We start from the raw sequence: 18710 nt of genomic DNA, 5'->3' as shown, positions 1-18710 counted from the left end.
TTCTACAAGTATTTTCATTTTGATATGTAAATTGTACTTTTTCCAAAAAAATAGTGTAAGCCAGTAACGTCCTATGTTTTTGTAGCCATGCATTGTGGTGGAGGTCCCTCCCTACCATAGTAAGACTGTGAGCTCAGCCGTGCAGGTGCAGTTTTATGTCTGCAATGGAAAGCGGAAAAGGAGCCAATCACAACGCTTCACTTACCTTTCAGGTGAGTTTAGAGGTGATTTTTAAAACATATTTGAGACCTTTGAGATGTGTTATTTTGTTGGACTTTGAACTTCTGAATGTCGAAAATGACTACTCTTAGGCTGGTTTTAGTTGTTACACTATTAGAGACATTTCCATGTTGAGATGCTCCCAGAGGCTTTACTTTGTGAAGCTTTCTGCAGTTATGAATCTCCCAGTTTATTGACAAGAAGTCTGACTGACGGCAGCGACAACGTGCTCCACAGGGACTTTGCTAACCTTGTTTCTGTCTTGCTCTCTCCAAAGAAAGCATTGCTGTGGTTTAGAGGGGACTCTTCCACTAACAATAACATTAACACCTGCCAACTGTATATTTTGTAAAGCCTCCTCAAACTCCCAAGCCAGCCTTTTTTTCCCTCACATGCACTGCATTTGCATGGGTTTTTATGATACAAATCTTTTGCTATCCAGGAAACTTTTACTATATGTAGACCATGAACTGTGGTTTCATGCAATTATTTTGTATTATAGCAGCAAGGAAACTTAATGTTCATAATATTTTGATCCTAGAGTTCCTTAATCTTTTTCATTAAAGTCAAATCCGTGCTTTGTTATTTGATATTGTTATTGTGTTTTTTTTTTCCCTTTTAAAGCCAGTCATACTGAAAACATTGTTGGCGGAATATAATGACATGTGAGCATTTTGTGCAACACATCCAAACCCTAACTTTCACCGCAACAGCGTGCATATATTGGTGTGTGTGTACGTCTGTGTATGCATATAAGCGGCCTTGCCCATCCACCCACCCAGTCTTTCTGTTTGCAAGCACGCCCACTCGGCACAGGCAGTTCCTGTTTTCCCCCGCTGACAGATTAGAGCAGCCAATCAGAGCAGAGAAGAGTAACCCTACTCTGTCAGTCAAGTTGGGTCGCTGACACCACTAGTGTCACCACGGACACCGCCTGCTTTATTGTGGCGAAAAAAAACAGAAAAAAACTCATCTAATCAGTTTTGTTTCATGTTTCATCATGGGCCCTGCTACAGAAGCCCTGGCCCAATTTAAGGATGATTTTTGAGAAAATTTGCAGAAAAAGACATGTTTATATGGAAAATGTGAATAAAATGACATTTTTGCATTGTCAAGCAGATTCTAGTATTTGTGAAACCTCACACAGTTTGGCTCATTTTTGTTCTAAAGGTGAGAAAAAAAGAAAACTCCTTGACTTCGATTGTACACAGCCATGTTTAAATATAAAGTACATCAACCTTCTCTTACCCTTGGCATCCCCTGGTTCCATTTTCAGCCAGAATAAATCCCGTTTGGCCTTTCTGTGCCTCTTGCCTTTCAATCCCAGAGGCATGACAGGGTGAGTAGAGGGCACAGTCAGTGAACTCGTTTGTTCTGTTGGTCTGATCTGGGCTGGGGGGCATTCAGCTCCTCTTCCCACACAACATTTCACATGATGGCACCCAGACTGACAACATATGCTCTCCCTCTGATTCAGAGCTGGATAAAAATAAAACTCACTGTCACAAGGCACCAGATTGGGAAATAGGTTACCGATTGGCATAGCAGTGCTCTAAGCTGTCACAGTAAAATGGAATGGCCCCATTTATGATGAAAATGTCACTCTGTTTTTGGGAGGCTTTTTTAATCTGGGAGGAGACCTATTTCAGCATCCATACATTTCAGAGTCTGTTTACTTCTTTCGAAATCTTTTGATTTATTTTTTTCCCGGTCTTAGTGGACATATTTCAGCTTTAAGCCACAGATCAAGGGAATTAGTGGGGGTTGAGAATGTGGAAAAACTTGAAACAGCTACTCCCTTTTTTTAGCAAGTTGAAGTCTCTGGACTTCTCTGCCTGAAGCAAAAATAGTGTCAACACTGTCAATGTGCAATGCATTGATATGACAAATTTATAGATTATGTGTTTTTCATCAGTTTTCTTGCAGTATTTGATTAATAGAAATAACTGACAATGTGTTTTTTCTTCTTTTGTCACCTTTCTCTTTCTCCCTCTCTTTGTATACCTCTCTCCCTTCAGTGATGGTTAAACAGGAGCACAGAGACGAGCTGGACCTTACTGCTGTACCCCCCATTTCCATGCCCCTGGCACATGCTCCCAGTCTGGTGCGCACCCAGCTGCCTTCTCCTGAGCAGGGCCACCCATCGGACAACCTTCTGTCCAGCTCCCCTCACGGCCTGGGCACGGGCTCCGGACCTGGTCTGCTCCCCCTGCAGGCCCCCTGCCCCTCCCTGGGCTCCCCGTCTTTCCAGCACCTGCCTCACCTCCAGGGTCGCAGTTTGCACCACTCCCCTGCCGACTGCCACATGACGTTCCACTCAAGCCCTGCTCCTGCTCCTCTTGCTGCCCCTCCCCGGCCCTCCTACCAGCCTTTGCAACACAGCCACAGTCACGGTCATAGCCTATCCTTCAACGGCCAGCCCAGCCTTCCTCCTCAGGGCTATGAGAGAATGCCCTTTCAGCAGAGCCCCAGTGCAGCATCACACCCAATGGGCATGGGAATGGTGTACCCCACGTCCCCTTGCTCCTCGCCATCAGGTCCCTCCTCCTCAACTACCAATCCCATTGCTGGATCCCCCCAGAGCCAGCAACCCCTGCTCACCCCTTCATCCCCACATCTCCACACTCTTGGAGGCTATCACTGCTCTCCAAATCCCACCCAGGTGCCCTCTCCAGGTGGGCACCCCCTTGCAGGGCAGCACTCCTCACAGCTGCAGAGGGCCATGGGCTACCACCCAGTAAGTCAAAGGTCAGCTTCGTGTCCCACACCATCCAGCGCCCCTCCACCACGGATGATCCCCTCTCCCCACTCTGGGCCTTCATCTCCTCAACTCCACTCCTTGCCCTATCAGTCTCCCACTTCATCCTCCCCCACCTCAGGTGGCAGTCCTTTGGGGGCCATGCAACAGCAGCATTCAGGACAGCCTTCCCCCCAGGCTACAAGCCCAGTCATGACTAGCTTGTCCCCAGCAGCAGTGGGGCCTCTTGTTCATCCTCTAAGCCCTCAAGGACCTTTCCCCTCAGACGGGGAGAGGCTGAACATTAAACAGGAGCCAGAAGACAGAGAGCCCACCTTCCGCTCCATTGGCCTGCAAGACATCACGTTGGATGATGGTGAGATATATTTACATATTTACCGCAAAACATCTTTTATACTGTTCACTTTGTCCACCTGGTGTCTTTATCACACAGTGAAACACTTTGATCCTTTAGAAGCAATAAGGTCTGATTCAGAACAAGCTGCCTTCACGACTTTGATTGTCAGTACTTGAAAAATGACGAATATTAGAAGTTTATGAAAAGTTGAATGTATTCACATTTGACTGTTTTTGTAGTGGCACAGAGCAGACAATGCCATCAGAAGTAGACAGCCACCATCATTTCATCAACCTTTCAACCTTCTTTTACTTTCCCTATTTAGGTCTGTCTTGCTCTGTGTACAACTGTGCGTCTCTGACTCTCATTCTACTGCTTTCTGTCAGTCCAATCTTGTGCTCTCATTATCACATTTTCCTCTCTCACACTGGCCTTTAACACAAGATATTTAAAGCACAACCATCTGTTATCAATCTCATTTTCAGCCTCAAACAAGGGACACCAAGGGATTAAATTTACCCTACAATATGTGACGCACAAGATAAATTTGTATCTGATGATGTAAAACAATACAGGACACCAGTTGTTGTATTTTGAAGGGGCCGAAACCTTGATGCCTGATAACAGTGATAGTGTTTCATCTGTCATTGCAGTGCGCATTTGTGTACACAGGTTCTTTACTGAGCGGTCCTGTGACTAAGTATTGGGTAACATAGACAAAATAGGACTGATAACCATAGTATCATGTTAAAGAGCCTAATTGTGAGCTGCTAAGCTTTTGTGTCTCTGGCAGCAGTATGGAGATTAATTACACTTTGAATTTTATTGACTTCTTTGAATTGGTAAGAGTGAGAGGATTGCATCATTTTGTGCTACTTGCAATGGGTGTAGCTGGAACTCAGAGCGTACCGTTGTGTGTTGCTGCAATAATTGCATCCTGTGTGTGCTTGCGTTTATGTGAGCGTGTGTGTACTTGCGTTAACAAGTTTAATTAGGATGCTCAGGAGAACTTGTTGACTTAACGTTTGACCATGAAACCAGCGTGTGCATTTAGCACCTTTTCTTCTCTCATCCATGAACTTCTTTACCTAAAATATGTTAATCCAAACTGTTCTAAATCATCTACCTCCTTATCTGCCATTCAGAACCTCTCCTGGTTTTGTTCACCTCGGTGCCGTATTCAAATTAGAGTTCTAAAGATTTAGGGTTAATGAGTAGCCTGGCGAGGCTGTGTCAGGGAACTGTGATGTTGTGTGTTAGCAAGGGTCAGCCTAATTAACACTGTCAATAAGTCATGTGTAAAAGACTAACAGCCACTGGGGTTCATCAGTGCATAACACTTAAGAACGCATATTCAGTCTCCCTTTTCACAGCCTAATTCGTATGCACCCATGAAATGTGAAATCTATTTTTCCCGAAATTTTTCACAAGTGTAACTCCGATTTATTCAGGCTGTCCCTGCTGTCACACAAGCGTAAAGACACAGCCAATCTGAAAGTAGCTGCCTGCACTCGTTCTCCTACAAAAAGTGTGAGAAAAGTTTGTGAGTGACACGGTTCAGCCGGGAATGTAAGCTCTCCCTCTGAGCCTGTGGCTAAAAATAGCTTTCTGTGCCAGCCCAGCTCTGTAGGCCATGTTTTGAAGTAGCAACGTGGAGTTTCACCCAGCTCTGAGTTTTAGGAGGTCGCAACACACTCTCTAAAGTAGACCACATTCACCCCAGTATGGCAGACAGACTGGTGAGGATGGACACAAATGCAAACATATGTGAATATAGAGCATACTGTTATACATGTATGCTGACTGTTTTGCATTATAGTTGACTGTGGAATTCACATCATTATAACAGAGGAAACCTGGGCTTTTGACATTTCAAATAAGATTGCATCTTCCCTCCCTTAAGCTCATGATCTTCACCTGCTCTTCTGTTTTTTGCCCGTCATGCTTTACTTTATTTTTTAGGAAAAATTCACATTGTAGTTAAACATGAATGTTTTGAAACCGTGTATTTCTGCATGATATCACAATATATGTTCATCATACATGAAATGAACTCCTGCAGTAGTGTCACAGACTAATTTGAGTGGTGTAAGAGCGAATGCAAATGCGGGTGTGTAGAAAACTGCTCTGGTTAGCAAGCAGATGGCCCTTGTGACGCACACCAGGGCATGCTTGAGATGTGTGTCTTGGTGTGTGTATGAGAGAGAGATGGTGTATTGTGTTTGTGTGTGTCTGCTTGATGTTGTAGAGGTGTGAGTGTATGCGTATACTGTATGTGTGTGTTTGCATGCAGAGCAGGAGACGCAGGAGGTGAGAAGACAGACTGACAGACAGATGGACAGACAAGTTCAGGATCCAACCCCACTGCTGGGTCACTCAGCCGAGACATTCAATCTGAAATGTACTTGGCATCTGAGACTAAGGTGTATACTGGACAATCTAATGCTTTTCAGAGTATGCAAGTCAGATAAAAATTTTCCATCTTGACTAAAATAGGTGGTGCAGTTACGGAGAAATCGCACTTAATGCAAAATAGAATGGATAAACAATTTCATCTTTGAAAATACAGCAGATGGAGGGACAGTTATGCTTTATTCTGATTAGACTTTGCAATGAAAAAAAAGGAAAAGGAGATATTAATGGATATGATAAACCAGAAAAGCAAAAAAGGAACTTTTAAACAAAGCAGCGAGGGACATAACTCAGTGTCGCTAAAATGTGCAGCTTTGTGTATTTCTATGGCTTTGATGTCTGAATCAAACCAGAACAGCGTCTGGTTGGGTGGTGCCTACATGAGAAATGATCAAAGACAGGTTTTTCATGGTCACCATTAAGCACATTTGGCATAAGGAGCAGTCAGAACTTTAACCAAAAAACAAAATAGAAACTCTGATTACAGGATTTAGGATAATCATGTGGTGCATAGATTATTGGTGGATTTGGAATGTTGTTATTCATTTTTATGAAATAATTGAGATCTACTGTCTATCCCCAGTCTGCATGTCAACCAGTTTTGCCAAACATCTGTAAACTTGTGTTGAAGTGTCCATAAAAACAGCAGTGACTTGAAGAATGGGTGCTCCTGTGATGTTAAATAACACGTCCTTGTGACGTAGCCTGAATCTGCTGACTTGTGCCTTTAACTAATTAATCAGCATCTGACTGCCTTTATGATTGTAGAGCATGGGTGGGAGAGAATAGCACGTGTGTGATTGTCTGTGTATGCACGTAAGTGGTTACTGTAGTGTCGGCACTCTGCACAGCATGTGTCCACAACAAAAGCTGGTCTTTTGTTAGCCCTGCCCTTCCCAAATGCATAGCTGCCTCAAACTGTGAGCACTGCTTTGAGGGTTAATAATAGGCCAAGCCCTGCTCCCTGCACTGCTTGAGAGACACCGACACAAATGTACACCTAGACACACAGGGAGCGACACACATTATCCTGTAGATGTAATCAAATATACAAGGCAGTGTCCATGCAATGAACACATCTTTAAATTCTATGCTTTTATTGTTCTGTTTTTCTGTCTTTACAAGCACTGCATAGAAATAGACAGAAATTGCCAGCAGCTGTTGCTAAAAACATTGCACCATGTGCATATTGTGCCGCACAATAGCTCTTAACCTGTTCTTGACTTGTTTATTTCTCTGTTTTTTACTAGTCACCTTTTTATTCAGGAGACTTGCATGCATGTACTGTTCATTTCTGATTTCGAATACCCATAATACCCATAAAGCAACATTTTTAAACAACAGCTGCTATTCTTGTTCATCTTCTAGACTACTTAGATGACAGAATCAAGACTGCTCACTTCTTTTTGTAAAATATGGAGGTCCAGCCAGCTGTGCACTGGGCTAGCCAAGAGCAAACTTTAATAGCAACATCTTATGTGTTATTTAATGCGCTCTAACGGTACCACTGGTGCATTTCTATGGGGAAAAATTTGTAATCTTTAGAGAGAATGAATATAAATCTTTCCCCATTTCCACTATTTTTGACTTCATCATCTTCTGCTGTTTCATACTTACTGGACATACACTACCACTGAAAAGTTTGGGGTCACCCAGACAATTTCATGTTTTCCATGAAAACTCACACTTTAATTCATGTGCTAACATAACTGCACAAATGTTTTCTAATCATCAATTAGCCTTTCAGCACCACTAGCTAACACAATGTAGCATTAGAACACAGGAGTGATGGTTGCTGGAAATGTTCCTCTGTACCCCTATGTAGATATTCCATTAGAAATCAGCCGTTTCCAGGTAGAATAGTCATTTAACACATTAACAATGTCTAGACTGGATTTATCATTCATTTATTGTTATCTTCATCGAAACAAACTGCTTTTCTAAACCCCAAACTTTTGAACAGTAGTGTATATAGTTTGGGTTTTCCCATTTTATTGTTACAAACATCATCATGAACATCAAAACATTGATCTTTATCTAATAAGCATATTTATGCAGTTAACATGTGCCAGACTTATCATTTCTCTCGCTCCCACTGCGCCCTTTGTCCCCCAGTCCCATTTTCAGCACACACACAGAATGTAAAGCAAGCAGACCATGACCAGATATTCACGGAATCTGACAACAAAAATGTGCTAAATTTGAATTACATACTCTACCACTAAACCCTATTCATTTAATAGGCAGCTGCTCTTTCCCAGGACTCCCAGGATGCTGCAAAATGACTGGGAGCCGTAAAATACGTAAAGCAAGTGTCAAGTGAGTGGCCAACATCGAGCTAGTTAATATAAAATGTAATGTTTTTGTCAGTAGTTGGCCCACCAAACCCAGAGTAGAAAATGCCAGTAAATATTGGATTTACCTTTGAAAGATAGGTAGCAAGAAATGTAACTCCGGATGTATCCCAAATTAAATTAAACATGAAATTAGACTTGGAAAAGACCTTTTGTCTTTTGCTCAATTTGTAAATTGTCTTCATTTACCTTTTTTTCTCCTTTGGAAAAGTCTGAAAAGCTTATTTGTACGTTTTTTTTACCATTACACACTACATAGAGTAGTTGGTAACTTTGGCTCAGCAGCCTTTTTATGAAACATTACAGATGCATCAAACAAACAAGTTTTTCATAACTGCTGACTTCTGAAATGTGTGCAAAACCAGAAAGAAATGTAAACATAGCTGTAGTTTATTTAACTGATTATTTGTATGAAACAAGGAAGAGTAAATCATCTGTCGTTGTTTTGTTTGTGTGCTCGTGTGTGTGTAAGTGTGTGTGTACATCGTGCATGCGTGCGTGTTTGGGGCCATCATGTGAGTCAGAGGCTTCATCCTACCATGAACCAACGAAAACAGCAATAACACTGAAGTCTTGATTCAATGGTATGAAAAACAGTGGAAGGAAAATACGTTTCCATCAAATGCTGCTGCTCTTTAAAAACAATGGCAAACATTTGCTGGTCTTTTCCCCTTAAACAAGTGGAAACGGACTTTCTGTGTCATCTTTCCACACAATTAAGGTCTTAAAGAGTGTAATGCAGAGGTCTTGGCAGAGGCAAGAGCCGAGTGTGGAGACGCTGCCAGCTGCTGCTTTTTTCGTTAGACAGAAGGAGGGGAAGCCTAGAAATCCCTCAGTGGGGATGAGAGCAATGTATTAACTCTTAGGTTGTTTTTATGAATATACACATACCGCATTATTCTGAAAAGTTAAAGTGCTGCTTTTGCCAAGATTTGTTTGTTGCATTGTTGTCTGTTCTTGTTGCTCCTCTTGATTTGTGCTCTCAAGCCAGGCATCGAGCACCGGTGCTCAAGTGGAAAATGAATGCTAGTCACCACATTTTAATAGTGCACAAGTGAGGACTTGACAGTGTGGCGAATTATAGTTTATTCCCCCTTGTAAATGTGGAGCCGCTGAAATATGTAATCATGTTTGTGTGTAAACAGTGAGCTTTTCTGTGAGTCACAGTGCAGAAAACAGAAGTTTTTAAACTCGGATTTTGGTCTGACAGAATAAGTTGCTTGAAGATGTCACTTATTGTTACAGTTTTGGAAGTTTTAAAGGGCATTTTATTTGCCAAAAAATCGGTTACTGATGAAAATAATCATAAGGTGCAGCTAAAAAGAAAAGGTTTGCAGCTATTATGTGCAAATGCCAATTACATAGCTAAAAAAGATGAGTTTTAATTAAGATTGCTGCCAGAAACTCACGACTGTCAACTCCTACAGTATTTATTGCTAACCGTTATAGTATAACGGTTATAGTATTTGCTGATCTGCCCAAGCGGCCATTCAGGTTCCAGTTGTTTCCCTCTCTGAAACCCGCTCCTCTCATCTTCTGCAGAGTAGAGCCACTATTTTGTGTCCTGGATAAAAGGCGAGAGTCTTGTGAATCACTTACCGTCACATCAAATGGGAAATCCACAGATGATTCACAGAGATGAGTGACTTTGAGAAACTGACTTTGTAACGGTCCTCTCCGGTGTGCTCTGTGCCCTCAACCCACTCGATCACTTACTCCAGAAGTGAAATTAAAATAAAGCAGAAAGGGATCACAGAGCAGCAGCACAGATAAAAAGACTAAATGAAAAGGAAACGGCTTTGCTGAGCAGGCCTGGAAGATTTCACACACGTTCCATCAACTGACCGTCTATTTCCAATGTGTGTGTGATCGCTCAGTGGATTTTTACTTCACGTTAGCTCTCTTACTCAAGGCTTTGTGAAGACGTGTGCGTGTCATTACAGGGCCCTGCAAGTGGAAACTGTGTGCTTTGATATTCCTTCTTGCAGGCAAAGAAAGAAAGTCTTGCTTCTCTCTATTCCCTTCGCACAAACGTTTTCCATCGTGGCATGTTGTCTTCATTTACTGGACTGAAGAATCAGTCAATCCTTGAGTTATTTGCTTAAGCTGCTCTGCCAGAATAATGTTTTTTATGCCTGGGTCAGGGAACTTTTTTCAATGTGTCATAGAGGGTTATGATAATTACCCATTTTCCATTTCGACAGTAGACATGTTTATCGTACTGAATGTCCATCTGCTTGTTTCACTTCTGTTTTGCATTATGGAAATCTTTTCAATATGCCTCCTTTGACATGCACTTTACAAATGAAGACGTGCAAGTACCCAATTGCAGTGGTCTCCTGCAAGATGTAAAACCTTCTTTTGGGGAAATGAAAGAAGTCCCTGATGCTCTTTTATTCACCATATGCAGATTTGACAGCAAATTTACTGTTGAAACTTTACTTTAAAGTCTACATGACCTTTTGAAGTCATATTTTTCTCAGTGTGTGATATCTTAAGTCTTTATTTTTCTGAAGCTTCTTGCTTATTCCTGACTCTTACTGATGCCTGCTGTTGGTCAGTAGTGTTGCTTAACTCAAGAAAACAACTGTAGCCAGCCAGAGACATGTATGTCTAGAAAGCAAATGTTCCTCTCTGCTTATTAAGATGTACAGAAGATACAGTACTACCTTCACTGCTACAGAACATAATAATTATACATTTTATTTGAAATCGCCTTTCTTGACACCCAAGGTCACTTTACAGGAAAAACTAATACAACAGAACAGATAAAAACCACACAAAAAGGTTAAAAAACAACATACATAGAGATAAAAGAACGTACATAAAGAAAGATGACTTTTGAGTATGGATTTGTAGAGAGGCAGAGAGTCAAAAACTGCTTTACTTCTGAACCAATACCTCTAATCACGCAACACAAATGCAAGGATTAAAAGCATCAGCTCACAGGGGAAGGAGTAATCTGATACAAGCCTCGCAGTAAACGGCTCCCAGCAGTAGTACATGTAGTAGTAGTCGGCTGACTGCAGATGTATATTTTGGCTAGGGAGCCCCCCTCCCAGTCATTAGCAGAGGATCTCCCTCCGGCTGAGACATTCAGAGCCACAGATACTATGACAGGCAGCGCTGAATCACTGGTTTTCTGTTGCACTGTCATGAACAATACCAGTAAATCTGAGAAAATACTATCGGCATATGAAACTTGCCAGGCTGTGCGCGACTCAAACCTCTCTTTCACTTCTGAATTATTGATGTGTCGAGTTCCAGCTTAAATTGAGGTGTAGATTTTCTATTGTTCTGTTTTGTACGGGAAAACTACCATTCTGTTTTATGTGAATTATTTGACTTTTGGTTCACTGGCTTAACTATTTCTATAGTTAGTAAATAGCTGACGGATGTTTATTTTGTGCTGTATATTTTTAGATTTCATTCCACGCGCATACAGCTTCTGCCATAAAACTAATTCTGTTCCGAGTAATTTGTAGACGTGTAGCGAGAAGGAAAACAGCCGACGTAAACGGCCGAAGTTGCAGTCACCTCCTTTCCAATTCTATGTCTGTTGTAAGACGGAGATGGAAATTCACTTTCGAAACAAGTCCAACTTTTGTCAAACAGCCCAAAGTCAAACCGTCCAGATTTACATCTAGCACAGCTGTAATATCAAGAGTGAAGCCTCCTGAAAGTATTTTAGACAGATTGCATGGGGAAACCTCTTCCTTCACCTCTTTTATGAGAAAACCGAATGAACCAGAACGAGAGGAATAAGTCTAAAGTTGCACTTGATCGTTTCGGCAGTTTTCAGGTTGCTTTATGCTAATTACCATCAGTGTGTCTCCTCTGAGTTATTTATCAGTCGATAGGTTAATGTTTGCCTCTGCAGCAATCTAATCAGTACAGCGGAAAGTGATATGTTTTTGCAGACGCCCACTTAATGTCGGTCTGTCGCACTTCACACTATGTTGCTCATATTCCTGTGGTATTAGAGCAGATTCACTCCCATGAATCAACAGAGCTACAGAGTTCACCACATAACACTTGAGTTGTGCAGAAGGCTTCTGACAGGCGTGTACCTATCGCTCTGATTGTCTCAGTAATTTAAGATACACTGTTTAGTTAAGAGCTTTTTTACACACTAATTTCAATTTTAAAAATGAAGTCTCAACTATTGTTGTGATCAAACCATTTCATACATTTCATCTAGATTAGAAGTGTCAGAAGGAAAATATGAAACATTGGCAGAATTTCACTAAACTGTTTGAGAGGCTGGACAAACGAAGCCCAGCTCGTAGGTTTTTAGTGTTATCGATACAGCTGCTCTACTGCTCCGATGCTCTTTTACCAGCTCTAAAAGTTTGAGCGCAGCTGAATCACTTGTCTTTCAAAAGGTCATGGCTTTTAAAGGAGGTCTGCAGTTCTCCATCACAGTTTTATTTCACACATGGAATTGTGTGACAAATCGATAAACTGGCCCACTTGCTGTATGTTATACCTCAGTGTTATACTGTATATTCAAAGGTAAATGTTTGCTTTGATAGTCACACGGTATTCTCACAAGTGCGTGGTGGTGCTGTGAGTGTAACAGTGTGTGTGTGAGCATGGTTGACATGGGAAAGGAAGAGCCTCCCACGCTAACAGGATGATGTGAGTGATGGTGGCCAGACACAAAAGCAAGCAGCAGAAAACACAAATAATGTACACCACGGCTCTAAATTAAAACTGCTGGGCCCGTAACAAAGGCCGTAAGACGAATCGCATTTGATTTGACCTAGAATGCGCTGTACTTTAAAGAAAGGGTGATGATGTTCTGCATCACTTTGCTGTGCATCGCTACATTTAAAGTGGGTTTCTTTTTTCTTCTGAAACACACTTGGCTGGGTTGATTTGCTCATCGTTGACTGAGTCACCCCTTGCCCTCTTTTTTGTATCTGAGTTACAGTAAAACATTTGCTTATTATGTTCTGGGAAATGTGTTGATTTGACAGTACAGTTGCACAAGTGGCCAGCGAGCCGTAGAGAAGAGAAGAGCTGTATTTTGACGGTCATGTACAGACAGGTCTGCTCGTAAATATCTGAGTGTCACACTGGGATAGAGGTCTCTGCTGCACCCTCCCAAACCAGTTCGCCCAGCCTGATTTGTGCGATCCATGATTCTGACCTGTCACTGTCACATTTACAACAGTTAGGGAAGTCCCAAGACGAAAACTGAACGCATACGTATTGTTCCACTGGAAAAAAAGAAACGGCACGCTTTTCAGAAATTTCAAACAAATGAAAGTCTTCTCTCTCTCTCTCTTTGTGTCCTCATGTTTTCCTCACCACGTCAAAGTATCTCAAGCTGATTTACTTCACGGCTGCAGTTTTTACTAGCTCCCTGTTGTGTTTCTTGTGGTCCCAGTGTGAGTACTGAATGGAGGTAGCAGATATAAAAAAATCGCGCTTGCTGGCTGAAAAACAGACTGCAGCACAGAGAAAGAGTTATCTGTTATTTATTTAAAATCAGGCTCTAACTGAGTTGGTGGAGTAATTAACCTCGCTGTGCCTGAGTGCCTCTTTAGCCTCAACAGCATGTTTTCAACAATGGATTGGTTTTACGCGGCCCTTTTGCCGTGCTTACAAACCCTGTAAACGGGCCTGAGGAAATGCACTGAACCACCATTAAAGCTCTAATGAAGTAATGGACAGCCCTGCTGGTTGGCCAGCTGCACAGGAGTGTGTTTATAGGAGTCAATGTGCTGTGCTAACTGCTAACATTTCTTGGACTCAAAGAAAGGTGAGAACTGGCACATTCAGTGAATGGAATAGTTTCCCTCATTTGTTATGTCAGGAGTGATTATATCTCACGTCAGAGCCATGACTTTGTGACCTTTGGGTTTGCCAGTCCGTTCGAGTTTTTCCACTTAGAGCTTTTGGCAGCCAAAGTTGAATGTTTTAGACTTGTGAAGACCTCAGTGTGGAGCTACACTGCCCTCTGCTGGGGAAAAAATGCCCATTTTCTGAGAAAAAATAGTATAAAATGTGCTCTCAGAAGGCAAATAGATCAAATATATGTTGTATACATAGTTTAAAAGTGTTTTTTTTCTGTTTGTGTTTTTCTCCACAGTAAATGAGATAATCGGCAGGGACATGTCCCAGTGTCCCGCCACTCGCGGTCCTCCATCAGCACACAACCAGTCATAGCTCAGCCCTGGCTCAAGCTCTGACACAGCTCATGCACCATCCATCCCCTCCAGCTCTCAACCCTGCAAACTCCACAGCCCCAACACAGACCCAGATCCTGGTCCAGGTGCTGGTCCTGGTGGGAGAGGAGGGCTGAAGAGACAACTTGGTGGTCAAAGACAGAAGACGACCGGTGACTCTGTTAAAGTCACACAGACGTGCACGACCACCAGCCTGATGAGAAGACACTTCTTTGATTTCATTTAAAACTGTGCTATTTCTCTCCTTTAGAGACGATGATACAGAACCGACAGCTTCACACAGGTTCAACAGAAATGTGAGCAGGAGATTATAGCCATGTGGAGTTAGAGTGAGACCGATGTAGGTGGAGAACAGCGTTGGAGAAGCAAAACGTGCTGTCTCTTCAGCTCTTTTGCTGTCTGTAAGTTCTCGGGCTCGTGTTTGACCTGTCGCTCTTCGTGAAGTGTGTGCCTGACCCTTCAAAGCACCGCTGTCTTCCTGACCAATCAGCTCTGTGAGTCTGGAGCACTCGCTTACAATAGAACGGAGGGTGTCGCCCTCTCACCAGCATCGACCTTCATGAATGAAGATGTCTTGTGACATGTAAGAATACAAGACACTCAGTAGCGCACAGTGTTGCCACAGGGAGCCGGAGCTGGGTTTCAGTCTCATTCAGAGGGATGTTTTTAAGGAGTTTCTCAGACAACATCGTTAAAAAACAAAAACAAAAAAACATCAGGATATAAACATTTCCAGAATGCTACAAAGCAAGCTGAGTGAACATCAGCAAAAGTGTGGCCTGATCAAATTGGATCACCAAATCAAATCTAACCAGCCCGAATGATCCCAGTGCTCATAATCAGTAAAACAAATCTTTCAGAAGGATTTCAAATTTCTCGCTGTCGAGCTAAGAAAGTAAAACTTGTGATGCGGTGTCCACTCCTGGTTTTTCCCCTTTTCAAACGGTAAACCTATTCAGGTCTGGAGTGCAGGAGCCTGGCAGGGAGAAGGAGCTCCCATGATGCTGGTCTTTGATCTGCAAACCTGCAACATTCCACAACTTTTAGTAACCTTGCAGCCGTGTAGATAACTGTACATTATTTCCCACTTTTTTCCTTCTTCTGTCTCTTCCCAACCCATTCTTTGCTCCCCCTCCCTCTCCTGTGTTTCCTCTTCGATTTGAACAAATGCCTTATAAACATTTAGCAGCTTTGAAAGGTAGTGAAAGCTTTTTTTGTTGTTTTGCACAGCAGGCTTTAAGATTGACAGTAATACTTTTTTAGAAAACGGGTGTGCAAGTCGGGTCATGTGGATGTGATTTGATGAATCCTGATGAGGGATATTTGAAGATATACAAAGATCTCGTTCTAAGTGTTTTCATTGGTCCACAGAGACAGAGCTCACTGCCTCTGAAATTTCTATTCATGCAATAACTCCCCAAATCTCACAGGGGCCTCTGTGTGCCTTCTAAATCCTAAGCCACAATACGAATACAGGTATGGCAGCCTGGGTGGCTTTTAAAATAATCTGATGAAAGTTTTCAAAGTATTTTATACATACACATGTCTATATATTCCATTTATGTATTGTGTCCCTTTCTGTAATGAACAAGGTAAAATCCCAGAGTCCAGACAACAACATCTGGATATAATGGGGTCTTCCACATCCCCGTTTTTGCAACAGTTTCCTATTAAATATGCAGTGCCAGTATGGCAGCAGTAACACAAACTCGAGTGTTTTCAGACAGGTTTCTAGTCAGAGATGACATGGGTTTGAACAAACAAGATATAGATTCTGGTTTTAAAGATTCCCATTGGCTTTTTTTGCCTTAAGCTTGACAATGATGCTCCTGCATATGAGAGCTGATGAGTATTGCTTATGATGGTTTGAAGTCAGTTTCCAGGTGAAAATGATTCTGCTATGCATTCAGATTCTGCCTAATGCCTTTAAAAATGAAAAAAAAAAGACAAAAAAAAAGACCTTGATGCCTATAGTAATAGACTGTAGACTTGTAGATGCTTGATTGATTCTGTTAGCATCGTGGATTTGTCCATCAGCCAATCTGCCTTGTCAAGGACACAGTGCAAGCATTCTTAATAGGTTCAGGTGTGAGTGTGTGTGTGAGAAAGAGTGAGTGTTGACGGATGCTTGGTGTTTGTACCAAATATGCTGTACAGAAGACAGAGTCCTATTTTCAACAACAGAAGCACACACATGTATTTAGGCTATGCAAACTGTAACAGCAGCAAATGTGAGATATGACAATAAATATGAGAAATGAGATTATAAACTACTTGTAAAGTTGCTTAAGAACTTCACAGAGAAAAAAAAATAAAACCTTCAGATAGTGAGAGTATCACGTCACTATGTAAACTATTAGGATGCCTTAACTCTTGTTTGAAAACCAGTTTGTCAGTGTGTGTGTATGCAGTTCTGGGTTGATTTTCTTTCCCCTTGACTAAGACGTAAGTCGGTAACTATTATTATTTTTGTTTGTTTTGTGGGGGCACAGGGTGGACATTAAGCGTTGGGTGGGAGAACTGAGATGGCTTTTTGCATATAAAGTTGGTTCTGCAGCTTGAAAGACTTGAGTCGACAAAAAAAAAGAAAAAAAAAGAAACAAAACCAGCATTGACAGTAAACTCTGGCTGCCGTCCTCTTCTGTCACAACCAAAGACCGAACAATATGTTCCCATTTTACATGATAGTAAAGCAACAGAGACTGTACAACTCTATTTTTGATACTTTGAAATGGATGTCATTCCTAAAAGGTTGGGGACATGTATGACTGTCTATATATATATATATATATATATATATATATATATATATATATATATATATATATATATATATATATATATATATATATATATGAACACAAATATATATATATATGAAATTGTTTTGTAAAATAAAAGGGAAATACAGGTTTAGCTGATGTTTACCAAGCCTTGTATTGTCATTTCTTGTATATTTTGTATGTTAAAATTTTTGTAATTTTTAAGACTGCAGTGCTTTTTGAAATTATTCAAAGGGAATAATACCTTGCATCATACTGTAGGCTCTAAAGTAGTGTATGTCAATAAAACAGAAAAGTCAGCCATGGCTTCATGTCGCTGTTTCCTCCGTCTCTCTTTTTTATTTTCTGAGCTTTTCAGTTTTCCACAACCTTATCCACCACCTTTTCACATCCTAGAACAGTGCAAATATTCAAAGGTGAAAATGATAAGCTGCGATAAAAAGAACATATGCTGAGGAAAAGGCAGTGATCTGATACTTACTCATTTATTTTGCCTTTTATGAAAAGCTACAGAGACATCCAAAGATTACTCAGCCTACTTATCAGTATAATCGTAATGTAATAGTGGTTTGGGATCATAACTGAGGCAGCAGAGCCAGAAATGTTATTTTATATGTTCTTACTGGCGGCTACGTTACCCACAATACAACGCGGCTGCTGACAGCTTGGTGACTCGGGTGTGTTATCTTGAGCACCTCTCTGGAGCCTTCAGCAGACCTCCCCAGGGCCTTGAACATTTCTGAGGGTTTTTCCTCGAAGTTCCAGTGTGTAAAATTTGAAATGGTAGTGCTTTGGCGCCCCCAGTGGTAGCAAAATGCTCATTGCAGCTGGCAAAGCTTTGTTTTGTGAGTAAAATCAGTTGTACATTTGGAATAGTTTTATTTCAGTGACTGTTTCAACAGATAACACTGTAGAAGGTCTGCTGTCTCTTGAGTGCTCTTAAAGCTACCTGTAGTATTATTAAAATAGGTGGTTTACTGTTTGCTTGCTATGCTTCAGCCAGTTTTCTTCTGCTCTCTGTGCTCACATACACTGCAATCTAATGCAGCCAAATTCCCAGCAAAGCTGGTCTCATTTACTTGTTTTTCTGTGTTGTTGTCAGACAACAAAATAACAGTGTGTGAAAAGCAGCCCACTAAAACTACATGTCAACCAGCAATCATTTCCAACATGCTGCTCTGTACTGATAAACTACATCAACCCTTGTGTGACAAACTCACCGAACACGAGTTAAAGCACTGAACTCCTTTATGCTTCCCCAAAACGGTCACTCAGAGAGAAAGTTAGAAGTGACAAAAAGTCCTGGACTACAGTCAGTGACAATTGTGTCAGCTGTAGCTGTCCAAAAGTGGACAGCAGCAGCTCAGTTGCACTTAAAGCTACAGACACTGAAACAGCCCATTAAGAACAGGCCTAAAACAAGGGGTTACACAGCTGTAGTAACATGAACCATCTTTGCAGTGTTTTGAACAGCGAAATTAAGACACATTCTGGGGATAGGGCTGCATGGTGGATCAGTGGCTAGCACTGTCGCCTTGCAGCTAGAAGATCCCTGGTTCGCATCACAGCCTGGGATCTTTCTGCATTGAGTTTGCATGTTCTCCCTGTACATGCTTGGGTTTTCTCCAAGTACTCCAGCTTCCTTCCACA

General features: G+C 41.6%; 1 protein-coding gene across 3 annotated transcripts in view; it reads left to right on the top strand.

Annotated features, from left to right (window-relative positions):
- Positions 1-17066, top strand: part of nfatc3a (nuclear factor of activated T cells 3a) — a 62261-nt gene extending 45195 nt beyond the window's left edge. For 2 of the 3 annotated variants that reach the window (XM_055012374.1, XM_055012377.1), the window contains exons 8-10: positions 86-212; positions 2238-3332; positions 14181-17066. In XM_055012374.1, the coding sequence (XP_054868349.1) occupies positions 86-212; positions 2238-3332; positions 14181-14257 (1299 nt within the window). In that variant the 3' untranslated portion in view covers positions 14258-17066. The remainder of the gene's footprint in view (positions 1-85; positions 213-2237; positions 3333-14180) is intronic. The other variant, XM_055012380.1, reaches the window with a different exon arrangement.
- The last annotated feature ends 1644 nt before the right edge of the window (positions 17067-18710 follow it).

The sequence above is a fragment of the Amphiprion ocellaris genome, chromosome 1, assembly GCF_022539595.1.
Source record: "Amphiprion ocellaris isolate individual 3 ecotype Okinawa chromosome 1, ASM2253959v1, whole genome shotgun sequence".
Taxonomy (NCBI): Eukaryota; Metazoa; Chordata; class Actinopteri; family Pomacentridae; genus Amphiprion; species Amphiprion ocellaris.
Note: the sequence above shows the minus strand (reverse complement) of the source record. Positions and strands in the feature narration are given on the sequence as shown.